The 22,388-nt window shown below is 34.9% G+C and overlaps 1 protein-coding gene across 1 annotated transcript; it reads left to right on the forward strand.

The window, feature by feature from the left end:
* The first annotated feature begins 4,490 nt into the window (after positions 1-4,490).
* Positions 4,491-6,972, forward strand: LOC149162195 (GDSL esterase/lipase At2g04570-like). Its single transcript, XM_089435641.1, has 5 exons — positions 4,491-4,809; positions 4,914-5,044; positions 5,405-5,641; positions 5,727-5,982; positions 6,604-6,972. The coding sequence occupies exons 1-5, from the start codon at positions 4,548-4,550 to the stop codon at positions 6,795-6,797; spliced, it is 1,080 nt and encodes a 359-aa protein (XP_089291767.1). The 5' UTR covers positions 4,491-4,547; the 3' UTR covers positions 6,798-6,972.
* The last annotated feature ends 15,416 nt before the right edge of the window (positions 6,973-22,388 follow it).

Below are 22,388 nucleotides of genomic sequence, written 5' to 3' on the forward strand. Positions count from 1 at the left end.
AGTCTCGGTTTCATTGACTTGATGGTTCATGGCAATACCATTCAAGCTTTGGTAGACACAGGTGCTACACATAACTTTATGACGACACGGTTAGCAAAAGAGGCTGGACTGATGATCTCCCCATCAGATATGGAGGTCAAGGCAGTAAACCCTAGAGCTAAGGTGGCAGGTTTGGTACATGATATACCTGTGCAGATGAAAGGCTGGAAGGGTCAGTTGGACTTCACAGTGATGGAGATGAACGACTTCGATGTGATACTTGGACAAGATTTCTTGAAGGGAAACAAGGCTATTGTTGTCCCCTTCTGTGATGAAGATGTTGCAGGCATGACTACGATGGAGGATGAACTTGAGGCTGATCAAGTTGAACCAGGATCGTGCAGTTTGTCAACATGGATGGATGAGGTCACTCACATGGAGGAGCCTCATGATGATGAAGTAAGTAATGATACTTGTGTTTCATTTGGGCATTTGGGAGATGGACCATGTGCAGTGAAGGGCAAAGCCAATTTGCCAAGGCAAGAGGACATCTTACCATGGATGACAATGATGGAACCTTGTATGGAGAAGCAAGGATTGTCAATTGTTGCAAGGCTTGTTGGGGCTACTTGTGACTTTGTGATGAAAGGTGCAAGGACCCGGGACAAGGGTGGAACTTGATGATCGTTGTGGAGGATTGGGTCATGCTTTAGCCACATGAAGGATTGGCTAAGTGCCCGGCATGACTCATGGACAGATTGAGGAGGGCACACACTTGTGATGTTTTGGGTGGACTTGTCATGGCCGAGACCAAGAGTAAGTCTTGATGGACACTTTGGTGGAGGAGCTATGATGAAGGGACTCATGACATGATGATGAGATGGTTGGGTGACCGAGTTCACTAAACCGAAGATCGAAGACTTGGATGAGATGGCCAGATGTTGTGATGTGTCTACTTGGTTGGACTACATGGGCATCTTAGTCATGGACATCAGGTTGGAGACTTGAAGACATGAAGCATGGCAGACCTATGCAAGGACATTGTGTGGAAGCACTTGTAGAGATGTCAAGGGACATCCAAAGAGGAGTGCTAAGGCAGGAATGTTATGCAGGAGGACTTGCTAGTGTGACATGGGAACTTGAGGATGGCACATTGCAGATGATGAAGAGGACTTCATGGACCTGAATGGGGCACATCGAGAGTTGGTAAGATTGAAGACTTGGATGGACTTGTGAGCAGCTATGGAGCATTCCTACTACATGGGAATGGGTTATGGAGCTCATGAGGACATGAGATTGTTGTAACTTTTAGGGACTTCATGTATGATGGACTTAAAGATCTAATACATTGAGGAGCTGAGGTCAGGTGACTTTGATGCAGTATGGGATGCATACTTTCAAAGTGCATGTATGGGCATGGCTTGGAAGGGTGACTTGATGTAGAGGATCGGTATGAGGCACTTTGGAGTGATGGAGTTACAACGATGATGATGATGATGCTTTGGTGATACACTTGAGCATGGGTTGAGCTGAGACTCAACTACTTTCTACACATGGGAGCTGATTTGATCGAGGATCATGGGCAGCACATGGGTAGGTGAGACAAGTGCATACTTGTTTCTATGGAGACTTGAGGATGGCACATTGCAGATGATGAAGAGGCTTCATGGACCTGAATGGGGCACATCGAGAGTTGGTTTGAGGAGATGGTCTCTTCACATGGAGGAGACACACATATGGACACCATGCTGCAGATGAGATGGATGGAGTTTCCATGGACCTGAGCATGGATTATGGAGATACATACTTTGGTATGGTGAGCTTGGTGGCAGCGGACACTAGGCCGGGACATAGTGGAGAAAGAGTCTCTACATATGTTGCAAGGATGTTTGCCTTGTGTAGAAAGGTCAACATCCTGAATGATGATGCTCTTGGTGGATGGCTACTAGGATGGTATGTTATCGAGGAAGACAACGATTTCCAGTGGGGGAGAATGTAACGCCCTGCGTTCTTGGGCACGGGCGTGCGCTCTCTCCGTCACAAAAATCGACTAAGTGTTGATCGACATCATGTATGAGCGCACGCATAATGATAGACTTGCAGAGTTTATATATGATGGGCGAACGTTACACGCGGACATACCCACACTTGGGCGAGCCGACGGTGGAGGAAACTTAAGTGAGGGCATTTGTGTTAATAGTTGGAAGGTCGGCCAAGGATGGGCGAGCAACCTTGGACGCATATATATTGATGGACCTGCGATTCATTTTGACAATCGAATCACACGTTCATCACTTCTACGCATAGGAGTAAGAGGTAAATCTGCGCAAGGGGTAAAAGAGACTACGCATATCTCATGTGTAGGTCTTATAAGGAGCAGTTTTGGATTTTATGCCGGTTGGTGTGTGGCAAGCGTGCCAGGATTCGAGATATGTGTGCAGGTTTTGGTAAGAAGGTCGAGTGGCTCGGGTGAGCACTTCTTCTTGTGCAAGGGTGTACACGGTTGTAAAGCAGGTTGCTTGTATTGTAAAATTGGTTAAGTGTGAGACTTGGTTCGACCAAGATACACTGTTGTATTGTAATCTGAAATTCTTAATAAAATTGTTGGGCAGACTGTTCGGGAGTTGCCCCTCCCTTTATACTTGTTTGCAATTGTTGATGTTCTCGGTTAATTGCATATGGATAATGAATGAGTATGGGCTTCATTAAAGTATAGAGGATAATGCTTTTCCTTGGTTGCGAAACACAAACTAAGTATGTTAATGTTGGAGTAGGCGTAGTCCACGAATGTTAGTATTGTTAAAAAGAAAGCATTCGGTGGTGCCGCACCTCGCTACAAGTGGTTGGAAGACCACCGCAGGTGTAGGGGCGTGACACAACGTCTCGAACAATTACACTAACCCTCAAGAATTGATTTACTTAAATGATAATTGTGTTTTTTTTCCTTTTTAATTTAATTCAAAAATATCATATTTGTAAATTTCATTAAATTTTGATTAGTTTTTTATTATATTAAAAAATGTCATATTTATAAATTTCATTGAATTCTGATTTTTTATTAATATGTTTTCACTGTTTCAATTTGTATATGAATGATATATTAATTTTTTTTTATAATTAATAATAATAAATTAAAATAAATTATTGTTTAATTTATTTTTATAATTAAAAATAATTATTATACTATAAATTAAGTGTTTTAATAATTAATATATATATATGTATATATATATATATAATCATTTTACTATTTATGTAAATAAAAAATATAAATCTAAACGAGATAAGTATAAAAAAAAAATAGATGAAAATTTATTTCCAAGTCTTCGTTCCCAAAACAATAAAATGGATGAAAAGTTATTTTCTAAGTTTCGATTAAAATATTTGCGTAGTGCAGGTTATTCGAACATCCTTGTCAACCAGCTGATATGAATAGATTGTTTAAATATGAATATTTAAGGCTATGGAATTTGATTATTTAGGATTGGTTGAAGTTTATTATCGAGTTAATTATATAATTTAAATTTTCTAATCAATTATTTATAAATATAAAAGTGTACCATGGTTAGATGCATTGTTTAAATATGAATATTTAAGGCTGTGAAATTTGATAATTTAGTATGGGTTGAAGTTTATCATACAGTTAATTATATAATTTAAGTTTTTTAATTAATTATTTATAAAGATAAAAGTGTACAATTTTTAGAAATACATTTTCATAAACATGGCTAAATTTCAACACTTTTAATCTAAGTTCGCCGTGGAGAACGAAGATAGGCAAAACCTGTAATAAATAGAGCGAAAAAAATTATGAACATTAAAAGGAACTTTGTTCAATTCCAAATTTATTTAAATTAATTAAAAATTCAACCATATATAAAATTTGAAAATTTTTTGAATCTGTTTGAAATTTATTATATAATATATAAAATGTGTGTGCAATTTTATACAAATTTGTATATCAAAAAATATCTAAATTATTTTTAAGTGTTATGTTTTTTTTTTTAAGTTATTAGATTTATTTTAAGATTTAATTGGTTTAAAATTTTACAATTTTATTGAATAAATTTTACATAATCCAAATACCTCAAAATTTTTCCAAAATACTGAATCTTCATACCTAATAAAAAACAAACCAATTTAAACAATTTGATTTAAACACAAATCAAGACATGTGACCAAATTTTTTTTCGAAAACAATCTATACCTACCTGCTTTAAGAGAGCCACGCAAAACATTCAAGACGGCTCCAACATTTCAGAAAATCAAAATGTATGTGCGTGCAATTCTGGCCATGTTCTAGAAATTAGGTATAAGTCTGACAGGGATATTAATCGAGATTGCGAAATGTCTGAGAAAGTAATATTATGTTGTTGTAAGCTTCAATTTGTGATCGCGAAATGTGATCTTTAACATTGAATTCAGTAGGGCCACGCATCCATTGCATGGTGCCTCACAACGGATGACTTGACCCGGCACACATGATATAGCTGAGCCCTGCCGTAAGCGCCTCCATGCCAGAGAGAGTTATGTGACTGCGTTAAATTATTTGCTTGAACGGTTTCGCCATGTCTGCAATTCAATTATCGCTGTGGGCATTCGCGTTTCAGGCTTTCTTGTTACCGGTCTTCACAACTGGGAAAACTGTTAACGCTGAGGCACAGAATGTTGGAGCAGTATTGTTTTTCGGAGACTCTTATGGAGATCCTGGAAACAACAACCACGTTCCCACGCTAATCAAGAGTAATTTCCATCCCTATGGAACAAATTTCGTGGGAGGCAATCCCACTGGGAGATTCTCCGATGGAAAAATTCTTCCAGACTATTTGGGTAAGCACAATGTTACTAAGTAATGGGGCAGACGACTAATTTTCTTTTTAATTGTTACAGATATCTAAATTTTACGTTGTTTTGGTGTTCAAATGAATATATAGTTGCAGGGCTTGGCATCAAAGAGCTGCTGCCTGCATATCTTGATCCCAACCTTCAAGAACATGAATTGATCACAGGCGTCAGCTTCTCCTCATCGGGGACCGGATTAGATAATCTGACCGCTGCCACTTTAGTAAATATTGACTACCTATCCTCTATATCATGAAATTATTTGCATTAATATTTGAGTGTGGAATGTCTATGTTTTTGTATGTGTAAAGATTTCTGTATTTACATGTAAATTATTTTCCAGATCCATCATATAAAAATATTAATTAAATATTTGTTTGGAATTATCGAATATGATTTATTAATATGAACAAATTTTCTCAACCTCCAAAGCAATTTTATAGATCAATCGTTAAATCCAATAAATTATATAAGGTATTGTCATGCTGTATTCATCATATTATTAGATCTGCTATCATGTTAGTAGACGAGATAGTAGATGTCGAAACTGTCTAATTATTACTGGCCGATCTGAATTGTGCAGTCTGTGATTCCAATGTGGAAAGAAATCGAATATTTCAAGGAATATCGAACTCGGGTGGCCACGCTGGTGGGAGGTATAGAGAAGGCTGCCATGTTGTTGAATACAGCAGTGGCGTTTATCAGCATTGGCACTAATGACTTCATTGCAAATTATTTTCTGGAACCAATTCGCCCATCGCACTTTACAGTTTCCCAATACGTAGATTTTCTATTGCGCACATTATCTGGATATATTGAGGTTTGAATATTCTCACTCAACTTTATGTAACCTAAGAAATTGTCAACAAATATTTAATATATTTGTATCTCAATTATTGTTGCAGGATCTGTACAGTTTGGATGTGCGTAGGATTGGGATAATAAACCTACCTCCTTTAGGTTGTCTACCCTTTGAAAAAACTCTGCATATCAAAGTAGGAGGAGAGTGCGCAGAGAAAGTGAACGAGGCCGCAGCTGAATTTAATGAAAAACTCATATCGGCCATTGATGGATTGAAAGCTAAGCTTCCTGGACTGAAAATTGTTTCTCTCAAATATTACGACATTGTTTTAGACGCTATAAAAGATCCAGCTAAATATGGTAGGTACAGTGAAGCTATATTCTTCCCTTATGTTGCAATTTTCTTATAGCATGGTTGGTGGAAGAACATGCTCGATGTTAATATAGATTTATTTAACTCTCGATCTGATGTAATAAGAGGAAAGGGTAAAATAATTGATAGTAATGGTTTTGGTGTATAAATACTTTAAATGTAAAAGTGTTTTATTCAATGATCAAGTTTATATATATATTATAGTAAATATTAATCAAAATTAAAATATATATATAGTTTGAGTGGGTTTAGTGAATAAAGGTATGTTAATTTTAAAAGGTTATAGTTTTAAAATCTTTGTAATAGGTTTAAAATTAAAAAGGTATAATATATATGTTTTAGTAACTTTAACCATCAAATAAGTATGTATGTTTTTGTAAATTTCAATCACATTACTACATGATATTAAAATTGGATAATAATAATAATAAAAAATGATAAATTCCGATTAAAAATGAAAAATATATAATATATAATTATTTTTTATTTATTAAATAAATAAATAAGTTAATTATTTGAAATTTAAAAATTGTATAAGGATTAAGGTACATCAAAACAAAACATGAAATCAGTTTTCTCATTTAATTTGAATGTGTTAATTTTTGCAGGGTTTGAAGTGACCGGAAAAGCTTGCTGTGCCACTGGCACCATCGAATTCGGGTATCTGTGCAACGAGGCCACACCGTTTACATGTAGTGATGCTTCAAAATATGTATTCTTCGATTCCATTCACCTGACTCAGAAGTCTTACGCAATCATCTCTCAAGTATTTCTGAAAGAAGGCGTTTCAGAGCTTCTGTAATTCCATGCTGTTGGATGGAGACATCTTACATTCCATAATAATGGAATCGTTTGTACCGTAATTTTGTAAATTGCTGCCATCAGCCGCCGAAGGCAAATAAATCCAGTTATTGTTTATGGATAAAATATAGGTGTCCATCAACACCGTAAACAAATTTATGTCAACATTGACAACCATAAAAGACGTATTGACGTCTGTGCAAACCAATATTTATGTTTAAATGGATGACTTTCTAAACTCAAATAAAAGGATATTCTAATTGTTTTTCTTTTGAATTATTATTTAAAATATAATAATAAATTGTGGTTACTGAAATTATAATTTTACATTATTTATAATTTTTAAATTAAAAATATTATAATATTTAAATGATAATTACAATGATTAATGTCTTTTAAAAATTATATAATTTACTAACATAAAAGATTAATTAGTATTCTTTAATATTTATTTTTTTATGGTGAAAATAAACTTTAAAAAAAATCTCAATCACCATAATTATCATTTTAATAAATTAAAAAAATAATATAACAACTATTTTAAAAATTGAATTTTAACCATTAAAATCTATAATTTTAAATTTCCAACTAAATTTCAAAAATAATGAAAAACTTAAAACCATTAAAATACCCCGTTATTATTTACTTTTAATAAATTAATTTTTTATTTTTTATTTTTTTTTATATTTATATTTTATTTATTTTAAATCTCGTGTAATTTAATGTCGTTTATTAAAAAATTTATATATTTGCCCATGGATTTGTAGCCGTGTAAAGTTTTTTTTTTGCTAATGTAAGAGTCGGACCTTCTTTTTCATTAATAAAATACAAAATTTACATCAATCCACAAGGAGTTATAGACTAAGGAAGAGACCCAAAAACCAAACAGAGGAGGGAGAAGCTTCAACCCCTATAAACCCAACTTCTAAATCGATATAAGCCAAAATAAAGTTGAAGTCGGCAATGGAACCTAAGCCAAGGTATAACCGGATATCATATTCGTAAGACCCACCATAACATTAAGAATCCCGCCTGGAACCATTTTCATCCCGCCAAGAAAAGAGCGCATTAACACTTCCCGCCATATAGACCACCAACCTGCTCGATAAATCCCAGTCGTCAATCCGCTTCGTTTGATCCAATAGTTGCAGTAGCTGTGTAAAGTTATTTACCTTATGGATTTGTATTATTTCAGAATTAATAAAAAAAAAAAATAACAGGAAATATTTAGATGTGTAGTAATATAAATTTAGATTATTTGTTATCATTTATTTATTTATTTTTAAATTGAAAAATAAAATAAATATATTTAATTTTATTAAAAGTATTATATATATCTATATATATATATAAAATGATGGTGGTGGTGGTTAATGTCCATTGAGACTAAACTTGGTCTATCGGACCTAAAGAAACAAATTATTTATTTTGATATAAGATTTTATTCCTATGCTCAAAAAGCTTGGAGAGAAGCCTCCCTAGCTTACTATAGTTTTGACATTGCAAAAGGCTAGGAAGTTCAGTATCGTAACAAAGATTGTGAAATTGAGATCTAATGTGGTTGTACGCAGAGCACTCTAAAAGGAAGTGGTTTTCATCCTCAATGTTCCTATTCTCACATATATGGCAGATCATTTCCATCCCTTATATATATATATATAATATTTTTAATTATTTTCTTAAAAATCAATAAATATATATTAAAATTTATAATTATTAAATAACTTTTTGTTAATATAAAATTAATAATAAATTACAATTTTTAGTTAAAATATGCAATGCTAAAAAAGTGATTATTGTATAAAGTTTTAATTTTATTATGTTATTTTAAATTCTCTAAATATATTCTTGATGGGGTTGGGAGAACATTGGGATCAGTGGGGGCCCACTATTTCACTAGTCTTGTTAAATGTTAAAGAGGAGGCATGGCATTATGCTGCCATGCACGCCAATGTGGAGTGTACAATCCTTGGGAGAGTACATGAGCTATTTATGTGTTAGTTCTTGTCATGATGATGATTCTTGTTTGCATTTTGGTATGGGGCATGGAGTGGTGAGCATTGGCCATTTTATGTCTATGTAAAATGGAAATTTGTAACAGTTGAAAAAGGTATGGAAATCTAATGTGAAAGCATGGCACTTCTTCGTAGAAGGTTCCCATGTTGAAGAATTTAGTAAGGTGGTCAAGGGCAAGCAAATATGTGACCCTCGCATAAGGAGTTCCAACCAAATAATTTCTTGAAAGTATGAGGAGTTACTAGTGTTGTGGGGTCTTCACATGGTGGATTACTCGTTGGAATTGGATTGTAGACCTCTGATTAGGAACTCGGTAAGGATTTATGATTTCTTTGAGTGGTTTTCATTTGCAATTGTAAAGATGTATGTGGGTATTCCCTCTCTAAGGAGTCTTAGATTATTCATTTGAATTTTGTTGAGAATTAGTGTCATAATAAAGGTCTAGTCAGTTGTGTCGAGTGTTTCTAGTGGTGTTCTGATGGGCCTCGCTAAAAGGGTTTAAGCTCAACCTTCACCTTTTTGGCTATGCTTAGTATCTGGTTTTTTTTGGGGTGACTCATAGTGCCTGGGTGTGGAGTTTGTGGAATTCCCTTACATGATTGTTGCAACTAAGGTGGTTACAAAGGTTGTTTCTTGGAAAGTCAGTTTTGTTGCGCTCCCCGTTAATGGTGGTGTTGATCAAACACTCCCGTGTGTTTCATGGCATGTGCTTAATACTAGCGATGTGTCTATTTACTAACACCTGCGGGTTTTGGTGTAACAGCAATCGTGAATCCAACAAGTGGTATCAGAGCCAAAGGTCTCGAGTTCGAAACACACCTGGCTCGTGTTGAGGGGGGAGATTGTTGCGCTCCCCATTAATGGCGGTGTTGATCCAACGCTCCCGTGTGTTTCGTGGCATGTGCTTAACACTAGCAATGTGTCTGTTTACTAACACCTGCGGGTTTTGGTGTAACGACAATCGTGACTCCAACAAGTCTATCTTTTAGTCACCTAAGAGGCCATGTGGTTGTCACTTTTTGTTTGAGGCTGAGGGCTTGACACATGGGTGAGGGGTTTCCTATTTCCCTTGAGGTGGTGTTAGGTTTGTGGCTAGCCCATCTATTGGTTAGTCTTATTCATTTAATTGGGGGATATGAGGACAACCAACACTATGGATTTGTGTTTCTTTAGTTGTGTCATGGTTTGAGTGGGGGGAATTGTTGATATACTTATATAGAGTATCACAAGCGAGCGAGGTTCAATTTGATTACAAGCTTATTTGGGGCCCATCTTAGCAAACTATGCACCATGAACGTGGAAGGGTGAGAAGGTTTATAGGACCAGGGGTTCAACACAGAAGACATATAATGGGTGACCACAACCTTGGAAAGGTGGTGGATCCCATCCCTGCATAGTCCCCTAGAACTATGGAATTACCCTGGACTTGTCGATATACTTGTGTAAAGTGTTGCAGGCGAGCGAGGTTCAATTTGATTGCAAGTTCTTTGGTGCCCAACTCAATGAACTATGCATTGCCAACATGGAAGGCTCAGAAGCGGTATAGGACCAAGGGGTCAGCATAGAGAACATATCATGGGTGACCATAGTCTTGGCGATGTGGTGGACCCCATCCTTGAATAGTCACCTAGAACTTTGGAATTACAACCACCCCACCCCCGCGAATCGAGATATATTTGACAACTAGCTCACACATGTGACCCTCCTCTTAGAGCAACTTACGAGGGGCTGTGATGATGGAAAGAAAGTGGTCATCATATTTGTGAATAATCTCTAGCATAATTAGTCGAAAATGCAGGATCATCAAGAAGTTGGAACACTTCGAAGGGAGGCTTCCATACATGGAAAAGCATGTTCACTGTGATTTCAGATATCGTGTATCACTTGGTGTCAGAATAGGGAACCCTAATCTAGAAACTCTTCTAATCCATGATGGTTGTGGGATGTATTTTAGTCTTTAAAGTTATTTGGTTTCACCAACCATTTTCTCTTTAGTTAATAAGATTGTATTGACAACTTGTTATCTATTTTGGATGTTATCTTTTGGCCAATAAATATAGTAAGAGTGAAGTCAATTTTTTTTAAAGATGTAATCTCTTTTGATATAATAAAAACATCTTTACCTACACAAAAAAAACTCTAAATATAAAATGATGCTAACCCTCATAGTTTTAAATTTAATTCAAGTCAATATCATTTGAGGTTGTTATAATCCTTCGAGATATTACGCTAATTTATTTTCCCTTTCAAATTGAGTTCTCGCATTTGAGAAAGTTTTTACTCACAAATCCACCATAATTATAGCTTAAATAATTCTCATTTAGAAATTAAATCATATATTATATATTATAAATGCAACAAAATATATAAAAATCAAATTTTAGGATAGGGCTAAAACGTACCACCACATATATTAAAGCCCCATCAAACACCAGAATATTTGGAGGATGAATATGTAAGGGTGAAGTCAAAAACCACATATTCATGAGCACTACATGCTCAAAAACCATAACTCATTTCATATTTGGAGGATGTTACTTTTCAGCTTTCGTTAACTTTTATTGATATTGTATTCTGACAGCTGGATGCTATTTTCAAGTTACGGTGTGTTGTGAAATGTGTGGACAATGAAGTTGAAGCAATTTTGGGCTGACGCTGCACGTTTTAATAAATATCGGTGGTCGTATGGTTATTGGCCTCATGAAGACTTAAGTGCAGAGACACAGAGACAAAGAAGTAAAATTTTATAATTAAAATTTTACAATAATTAATATAGGAGTTGTATTTAGTGTGATTTTTCTGAAGTTTTTCAGGTAGGTTTTTTTTGTCAAATTTCAATCTGGTAGCAATTTATTGAAATCACAAGCTTGATTGGTAATCCCTGCACAATCAAAGCATCCTAGGGGTTTTTTAGTGTGCTAAATCCAAATATGCAGTTAAAAAACCAGTTTAAATAACATGAATCAATATTTCACCTCGAATTTTTTTGCCGACACGGAAAATCTACAAAATCGCACTAAAGACAACTCCATTAATATAAATAGAATTGACATCTCTTTTGATGTGAGCATTGGAACAGAAAGTGGATTCTCCACACTTTTAGTGCGTCCATTTACCCTATCTAAAAGGTGGTGTTGTGGATAATAAAAGTGGGAAAGAAAACAATTTTATTTACTTTGTCTTTTGAAGTCTATTTTATGTATCACTATAGTTCATAGTTAAATAATTGAGTTTATTTTAGTGGAGAAGTATAAATAGTCATTAGTTAATATTTTGTTTTGGTTATGTTGATATGTTTGTTTATTTTGGAATTGGATTTTTTAGAATTTTAATTTAATTATTGATAGTTATTAAGTTGATAATAAGGATTTAACCTCTATCAAGTATTTTAGAATATTCATACTCGTATATACAAATTAAAGATTGATATTTATCTTCAAAGTAGTTATACTCTTTTTTTCTTTATAATAAAATTGATTAATTTTTAAAAATGTCATATGAAATGAGTTATGGTTTTTGAGCATGTAGTGCTCATGAGCTATACTATTGGTCCATGATATTGTAACAAAGTCTATTTACACATTGAGAATTTCCATGATAAAGTGAGGTGCTCTCCATGTTTCATGTTTTTTTTTAATAGATATATATACTTGACTTATATATTTATTATTTATATAATTAATAATATTATTATTTATTTAAAATAGAATTATAATTTAGATAATGGTTATGATGGTTTAAATTTTAACAACATAACATATATTATGAAGTGTTTTGATGCCTATTTATATTTAGTGATCATTAAATTTATATAGTTTCGTTAATTTACTCGTCTTTATCAATTTCAAATTTCAAATAGTTGTTATATATATATTGATAAATTTTAAATTAAAGTAAAATCAGCTAAATTAGCATAAACATGGCATTCATCATTATGGAATATTGCTTTGAAATTTGGTTTATTTTATTTGAGTTGGTAACAATGTAGTTGTATTTATTGATATTGATAAGAATTTCCTTGTGGTATTTCTTTTCATAAATTTACTTTATTACATTGATTATTTATAAATTTAAAAATTATATATATATATACCAACAACTCATAAACTAACATTACAAATATAGGGTGTAAGCATTAACTTCAACTGCCCCTCTTAATGCTTACATTACATAAACTTATTGAAGCCACCCATAAAAAACAAAATACAGAATCATTCTTTAAATGGTTTACAACTTGCAGATCAATATAGGCTCCATCAAGTTGTCTCATAACCCTCATAAAGGTGTAGTTGGCAAGTTGGATTCCCTAATTCGACTCTTGAAATCCTGAAATACAATGTCCCAAGCGGTGGCATAACATCATTAGAATACCACTCCCACGTCTTCTACAAATGAGGGATCCTTACCTAGATCCACAATTGCCATACTATCTCGACAACCATCCATGTTGAGCCTTTTCACTAAACTATAGTTGTTCTAAAAGAGTTTGAGAGGTTCAAATTCTTCATTGAAATCGTCATCATAATTTAATGAATATTCATCTGTGACTATATTTGTTGTTTCTTTCCCTTTTACCAGACCACTCGGACGACTTTTGCAATTCCACATTGTATCCCCAATTTTCCTACAATAGTAGCATTCAAGTTCACTTTTATTGGCATTTTTCTTTCTTATCCTCGTCTTTGTAAACACTGTGTTTTCTATTTTTGAATTTCCTTACGTATCCTTCGGTTTTAGTCTCTTTTCCTTTGCACCAAAAGTGCTGCAATTGTATCATCCAATTTTTGTGAATACATTTGACTGAAAGTGAAGAAAACATTACTATAACTTGAAGGTAAACTATTTAACAAGATGGTTGTTGCATCTTCATCTTCTACCTTAGCACCTGCTTCAGATAATTGTCTTAAAAGAGACCTTAAATTGTTTACATGAATGGATATAGATGTATCATCATTTATTTTATGTCTAAATAATTTCAAATTTATAGAAAAAATTCACATTTAACGTTTTTGCAGCAAACAGTTGAATCAAGTGTTCCCATATTTCCTTAGATGGTTTAGTGAGATCTACAAGATGTAAATTTTAATCTGAAAGAGAAAGTCTGATAATGGACTTAGCTTTATCATCTCTATTTTTTCATTCAAGTAAATGTTTGGCATCTGTAGGTGCCACTTCTAAGCCTTTAATATGCCGAGCAAATTTTTCTTCATTAATTGAATTTGAACTTCTACTTTCCACGAGGGGAAGTTTAGACCACTAACTTTCTCTAAAACCATGAATTCCATAATTGAAGAAAAAAATTAAAATGAAACAAAAATTAAAAATTTGAAATTGCCCCCCTAAAGGTTGAAATTTTTTTTTCCAATGGAAAGAAGCACAATCTGAGTGAAAAGATTCAAAAAAATGATTGCTTATAGGAAACACTTTGCAGTGCATAATTATAGTGTACACGTGTGCGTCAAATGGTGATTTCAAGCTTCAGCCTCTTCATGGGCATGTTGCAAGTTTTTTATGGAATCCGAGTGGCTAAAACCTTAAACCTATCTCGTGAATCAACTTAGGCACTTTAACTATAACGAACGAGGCCATGCATTACTTGACGTGTAATCAACAGAGTTCAGTCGCTCCAATAAATAGTTCAACCTGCAAAGTTGTAAAACGACGGTCTTTCAAAGGATCGAAGCAATATTTGAAAAACATTTATTACAACCTTAATGTGCATTAACTGTGTTAGGTAGGAAGACTTCTCGAGAGTTCAAGAGATGGTCGTGAGTCTTCTGGAGACTTCAGGTAGCGTCTTGAAGAAGCCACCGATAACCAGAATCGAGAAACTTCTCAGTGGTGTATAAAATTCCTTGTTTGGTAATGGAATGGACAAGCTGTGTGTTTTGTGCTAAGTTTTGCATTCTCTAATATGGTGTCAGAGCTCAGGTGAGCTGTTAGCTCAGATCCAGAGTTGTGGGCTCGATGGTGGTGAGCCGTGTAAAGGAGGCAGTGAGTCTGAAGGCTCAGTTGTGTGCAAAGAGAGTAGTGGAGTTAATAGTACATAAGCGTTGTGAATCCTGTGCGCTGGAGTTGTGTGCTATCGTGAGACTATTGAGTCTAGTCGAGTATTTGTAAGCACCATTGGAGGAGGCCGAATCTTTACTCGTGGATGAGAGCATTCGATGTTGGGTGAACCATAAGCGTTGTGAATCTGGTGCGCTAGAGTTGTGTGCTATCATGAGACTATTGAGTCTAGTCGAGTATTTGTAAGCGCCATTGGAGGAGGACGAATCTTCACTCGTGGATGAGAGCATTCGATGTTGGGTGAACTTGTAGCATTGTGATATTGTATGTGTGAGCTCGATGGAGGTGTCAAAGATGTGTCGTGCTGAAGATTGAAGCTGTTGAAGATTGGAAAGAATTTCCAGTCGAAGGTGAAGTCGCTGGAGACGGTTTCCATTTGGAGGACACTGTGTGTTAAGCGCTGGAGTTGCGAGGAGTTAACTGGAGCAGCGCTAGTGTTAATACCAATAGAAAATTATTCTTTGAGGAGTCACCAAAGGTTTGAGTAGCATTTTTGAGCCATGAAGATTGGAGCGTTGTTGTTGCTTTTTGTTCTTCCTGTTCTTCGAATTTTTCAGAAAATCTATTTGCAGTGGGTAAAGGCTCTGGTGAAGGGCGAATTGGCTGAAGCAATTGTGTAAGAGTCTATTGAATGTGACTGTGGCGTAAAGAAGGAGAGAGTCATTGCATATCTCAGTTGTAGCCATTGTGAGACAGAATAGCTGCGTCTTAACGAGATCGTCACGTGTTTCGGTTTGGAGCTCTAAAGCCTTCATTGGAACAAGTTGTGTGAAAAAGGGCACTTAATATTCCAAGGGTAAAGTTGATTTTATAGATGCTACTACATAATAGTCATCATTCAAGTGAGAAAATTGGTGTGCACAAAACAAAATTGAAGTTTTTTTATTTACTTGGAATTAAGTGGATACTTGCACGGAGTTATGTGGACATTTTATATATTGGGGCTATTTACCATAAAAATAATTCTATGAATTTATTCTATCTTTATTTTTAATACAAATCCCTAACTTTATGCAAAGTCCCAAGTTCGAACTAAAAATAAACTTGTGTTCGTTTGTTTTGAGATTGTGCTCCTAAGTTTATGGAAGTTTAAAACTTTCCAATTAAGTGAAAGGTGGTTTGTGGGTTTCATTAGTGATTGATTCCTAACTTTTTTGAAAATTGGTGTTTTCACTTTAGAAATACTCTTAAAAGATTGAGGGGTGAAATGATTAAATGATCGTTTGTTTGTAATTGCGGAAAAAAATTATTAAGAAAAAGAAAAGGAATTGTTAATTTCCACAGTGGGTAAGATTAAAATTATGGTGGTTGAATTTTGGTGTGGTTGCTCGGATCTAAGTTGGCACCTACCGTGAGCTAGCGTTGGGTAAAATTAAAATTGTGGTGGTTGAATCTTCGTGTGGCTTCTCAGATCTGAGCTGGCACCTGCAGTGAGCTAGTGTTGCCTTGTTGTTGTTGCAAACATACAATTAAATTGGAAGGGAGTTCGTAGACACAATCATAAAGCTTTAAGGAGTGGCTATGTGTTAGCTCCTGTGCTTTTTGAAAGAGTATATGTGTGCTCTTTTCCAGCTTAAGGAAGTTGAGAAATGAGTGGAATAATGTTTGATAGAGATCTTTTTGATGATGCTTTTTCAGAGAGTCAATTTGGAAGTATATTTGGGCTCGGTAATATTTTTTATTCAGGTAGTATTTTTCAGTCACGAGAATTATTTGATAAACAGAATGGTTTTATTGATGACCATGAATATCAAGAGGTACAGTCTATTCCACATGTTCCTACAATCACTGAGAGCAGAAATTGCTTCTCCCAGAACCCAATTGTTAGAAATTTGATTAGATCCTCTTCTACGATAGTTGAGACAATGGAGGATACAACCATGGATTTTGTTAAGAGGTTGCACATGTTCGAAGATGAGTACATTTTGGTGGATGAAGAGAAACTTGGTCACATACTTTACAAGGCTCCTTATGATGGAAAGTGGAGAGAGAATGAATCATATTACCGTGTTTTCATTATTTGGTATGTTGCCTTGCATCCCAATCCAAAAGACGTTTTTAAGTACGTAAGAAAAGAACAATTGAAGGAGCTCATAAGGAAAGAAAGAAAGGTGAAGATGAAACTACATCAAAAAATGAACAAGCATGGACCCTTTAGTAAGAAGGAAAAAATGAAAGATGTGTTATCAAGTAGTGTATTGTAGAAAATCTAGATCATGTTGTAAGCCTAGCTGAGACTTAGACCAACAAGCATGTCATCTAAGAATATTTTTGTCTTATGTATTGTGCTACAGTGTAAGGATGGAATTAAGGAGGAGCGTTGGAAAACATTAATTCCAACCTCAGTGTGAATTAACTGTGTTAGGTAAGAAGACTTCTCGAGAGTTCAAGAGATGGTCTCGAGTCTTTTGGAGACTTCAGGTAGCATCCTCAAGAAGCCACTGACAACCAGAATCAAGAAACTTCTCAGCCATGTATAAAAACCCTTGTTTGGTAATGGAATGGACAAGTTGTGTGTTTTGTGTTCTCTGATAAGATGGAGGTGAGTGTGTTCAAATTAAAATTCTTCATATGCATGATCTACTTCAATTCTCATTCTCTACGGCTCACTCTTCTCTGATCTCACTATTCTATGCTCCATGACATAAATGGCAGGTGATAGGTTCACGACAATGCTCCACGACTTATTCTCTACGACAACCTCCACAACGCACTAATATGCATAGTAGTGCACAAGCTCTTTGTCACAGTGCCCAAGACATGTGCATTGTCAACTAATCGGCGGTTGATCCCACTCTGATACCAAGTAAACAATGATCGAAAGCACTCACATATTTTACACAAAGGTGTATGCATCAATACACATACATTACATTCAGCCATTACTCTATAATATAGAGTTTGTGATATCTAACTTATTCCTAATTTAGAAGGAGAAATTGAGAGAATTTCCCAACTATCACCAATAACTCATAAACTAACATTACAAATATAAAATGTTAGGACGAATCTTCACTATTGAGTCTAGTCGAGTATTTGTAAGCGCCATTGGAGGAGGACGAATCTTCACTCGTGGATGAGAGCATTCGATGTTGGGTGAACTTGTAGCATTGTGATATTCTATGTGTGAGCTCCATGGAGGTGTCAAAGATGTGTTGAGCCGAAGATTGAAGTTGTTGAAGATTGGAAAGAATTTCCAGTCGAAGGTGAAGCCGCTGAAGACCATTTCCATTTGGAGGACACTGTGTGTTAAGCGTTGGAGCCGCGAGGAGTTAACTAGAATAGCGGCTAGTGTTAATACCGATAGACAATTATTTTTCAAGGAATTGCTGAAGGTTTTAGTAGTGTTGTTGGGCTGTGAAGATTTGAGTGTTGCTGTTGCTTTTTGTTCTTCCCGTTCTTCGAATTTTGTAGAAAATCTATTTGCAGTGGGTAAAGGCTTTGGTGAAGGGCAAATTGGCTAAAGCAGTTGTGTAAGAGTCTGTTTAATGTGTCTGTGGTGTAAAGGAGGAGAGAGTCATTGCATATCTCGGTTGTAGCCATTGTGAGACAGAGTAGCTGTGTCTTAAAAAGATCGTCACGTGTTTCGATTTGGAGCTCTGAAGCCTTCATTGGAACAAGCTGTGTGAACAAGGGCACTTAATATTCCAAGTGTAAAGCTCATTTTATAGATGCTGCTGCACAATAGTCATCATTCAAGTGAGAAACTTGGTATGCACAAAACAAAATTGAATTTTTTTTATTTACTTGGAATTAAGTGGATAATTGCATGGAGTTATGTGGACATTTTATATATTGGGGCTATTTACCATAAAAATAAGTCTATGAATTTTTTCTATCTTTATTTTTAATACAAAGCCCTAACTTTATGCAAAGTCCCAAGTTCGAACTAAAAATAAACTTGTGGTCATTTGTTTTGAGATTGTGCTCCTAAGTTTATGGAAGTTTGAAAGTTTCCAATTAAGTGAAAGGTGGTTTGTGGGTTTGATTAGTGATTGATTCCTAACTTTTTTGAAAATTGGTGTTTTCACTTTAGAAAGACTCTTAAAATATTTATGGGTGCAATGATTAAATGATGGTTTGTTTTTAATTGTGGAAAAAAAATATTAAGAAAAAGAAAAGGAATTGTTAATTTCCACAGTGGGTAAGATTAAAATTGTCGTGGATGAATTTTGGTGTGGTTGCTCAGATCTAATTTGGCACCTACCGTGAGCTAGCGTTGGGCAAAATTAAAATTGTGGTGGTTGAATCTTCGTGTGGCTTCTCAGATCTGAGTTGGCACCTGCAGTGACCTAGTGTTGTCTTGTTGTTGTTGCAAACATACAATTAAATTGGAAGGGCATTCGTAGACACGATCACAAAGCTTTAAGGAGTGGCTATGTGTTAGCTCCTGTGCTTTTTGAAAGAGTATATGTGTGCTCTTTCCCAACTTAAGGAAACTAAGAAATGAGTGGAATAATGTTTGATAGAGATCTTTTTGATGATGCTTTTTCAGAGAGTCAATTTGGAAGTATATTTGGGCTGGGTAATATTTTTTATTCAGGTAGTATTTTTGAGTTAGGAGAATTATTTGATAAACAGAATGGTTTTAGTGATGACCATGAATATCAAGAGGTGAAGTCTATTCCACATGTTCCTACAATCACTGAGAGCAGAAATTGCTTCTCCCATAACAAAATTGTTAGAAAATTGATTAGATCCTCTTCTAGGATAGTTGAGACAGTGGAGGATACGACCATGGATTTTGTTAAGAGGTCACACATGTTCAAAGATCAGTACATTTTGGTGGATGAAGAGAAACTTGGTCACATACTTTAAAAGGATCCTTATGATGGAAAGTGGAGAGAGCATGAATCATAATATTACCTTGCTTTTATTGTTCGGGATGTTGCCTTGAATCCCAATCCAAAAGAGGTTGTTAAGTACATAAGCAAAGAACAATTGAAGGAGCTCATAAGGAAAGAAAGAAAGGTGAAGATGAAACTACATCAACAAATGAACAAGCATGGACCCTTTAGTAAGAAGGCAAAAATGAAAGATGTGTTATCAAGTAGTGTATTGTAGAAAATCCATATTATGTTGTAAGCCTAGCTGAGACTTAGACCAACAAGCATGTCATCTAAGAATATGTTTGTCTTATGTATTGTGCTACAGTGTAAGGATGGAATTAAGGGGGAGTGTTGGAAACATTAATTCCAACCTGAGTGTGAATTAACTGTGTTAGGTAGGAAGACTTCTCGAGCGTTCAAGAGATGGTCTCGAGTCTTCTGGAGACTTCAGTTAGCGTCTTGAAGAAGCCACCGACAACCAGAATCAAGAAAGTTCTCAACCATGTATAAAAACCCTTGCTTGGTAATGGAATGGAAAAGTTGTGTGTTTTGTGTTAAGTTTTGCGTTCTCTGATAAGATGGAGGTGAGTGTGTTCAAATTAAAATTCTCATATGGACAATCTGCTTCAATTCTCATTCTCTATGGCTCACTCTTCTCTGATCTCACTGTTCTACTCTCCACGATGTAAATGGCAGGTGATATATTCACAACGATGCTCCATGACTTATTCTCTAGGACAACCTCCACAACACACCAATATGCATAGTAGCGCAGAAGCTCTTTGTCACAGTGCCCAAGACATATGCACTGTCAACTAATCAGTGGTTGATCCAACTCTGATACCAAGTAAAGAATGATCAAAAGCACTCATATATTTTATACAAAGGTGTATGCATTAATATACGTACATTACATTCAGCCATTACTCTATAATATAGAGTTTGTGATATCTAGCTTATTCCTAATTTAGAAGGAGAAATTGAGAGAATTTCCCAACCATCACAAATAACTCATAAACTAACATTAGAAATATAAAATGTAAGCATTAACTCTAAGTTAAATTTGGAAGTATGTCATTTACTTAAACTTCCCACAAGTTTGGAAGTTTTTTCATTATAAGTTTGGAAGTTTTTTCACTATCGATTAAAAAGCACTGATGGAATTTATCCTTTAAATAAGGCTAAAATTTAGTCACGATGGTGTCACACCCTTTAGGCTTAAAAGCTTGTGTTTGTTTGAAATTTCCACCTAGTTAACCCGCACTGAGTTATTGTGTTATTAATTGTGTTACGAAATATTTAATATTTTATAAGTTGAATTTTATATTATAAAATTTTAAATAGACTTCAAATATAAAATATTAGTATGTAAAACCAATGTAATCACATAAACAACACTAAATACTAGTGTGATAATTTATAGTAGGATCATTTTTAATAATTTATAATAGATTTATGTATTTTGAAAAATAATTTTATCTGAAATGAAAATGAGCATTTTTTTCACTACGAAAAAAGTTTGATTGTATTAATATCATATGAGTCCCAATATACATATGGATAGGCTGAAATATCAAGCTAATGCCTAGACTTGAGAGATAGTAAAAATATTCTCCTCATACTTTTACACCTGAAAGCGTAGGGGGAGAAAAAGGCACTAGAAGATAATATGATTTGTCCATGCAGTAAGCTTGAAACACAAAAAATTGACCAAAATAGTTTGGCTAGAGACAGATAAGTCCTCATTATCTGAGCATCGTCAGTCAAAAAGTAAAAACATGCACTATAGTGGAAAAATAGTTCCAGTATACGTACCAAGGGATAGAGATAGACAGCAAGATAGATTATGTACCAGGAAGAGAAAAATCCTCAATCTGGTAGGTTGTAGGAGCCAGTTGTATATCCATTTCCCATTTTCCCATTTGTGATAGGAGCCCTTTCTTTGACAAAACGTCTGCATGAGTATTTTGTGATCTGTTCACATGATGTATAAAATAATCCTTTCTCCTCCTTCAGAAAGAATCAATTTTGTTCATCCATCCTGTTAGCTTGTGATTTTTTATGGAAAGTTTGTCAGTGACATGATCAATTATAACTTTAGAATCACCATAAATCTACAGAGACTGAATATTTAGGAAAATGCTAAAATGAAGAAGCCCTGATAGAGCCATTGCTTGGGCTTTGTTGTTTGTTCCCTTTCCACCATTCCAATAAATGGAAAACTGTTGTGCTTCATTCATGACAATATAGATACCATAGGCACACTTACCATTTTTTGCAGCCCCATCAAAAAAGGCTCTAGGAAAGCTCATCTAGCTAATCTTAATATCCCTGGTTTTTGTATTTTTGTGCTGTATAGTCTTGGGAGGAAGAGATTTAAGTTAGAAATTTATGATTAAATTTTTTGTGGGATTCGCAGTTTTCATTGTTTAAAACTTAAATTATAAAATTCAAAGTCACCGATCCAAAAATACTAGTCTAATTTTGAACCAAATCTACACGAAAATATCAATGAGAAAGATCAAAACATCTGGTCGTCAAACAATTGTATAGGAAACCGCCCAATATCTTCATTAAACTATGCATATGTGAAACTTCCTAGTATCTCCAATTGAACCTCTCGAGTCTGGGCGACAAAGCCGTCAGAGTGACCTATTTGATTCGTTAGGGCAATGTGT

Source organism: Pinus tabuliformis, chromosome 5_2 (genome assembly GCF_031772625.1).
Source record: "Pinus tabuliformis cultivar Carrire ecotype Pingquan chromosome 5_2, CPIR1, whole genome shotgun sequence".
Classification (NCBI taxonomy): Eukaryota; Viridiplantae; Streptophyta; class Pinopsida; order Pinales; family Pinaceae; genus Pinus; species Pinus tabuliformis.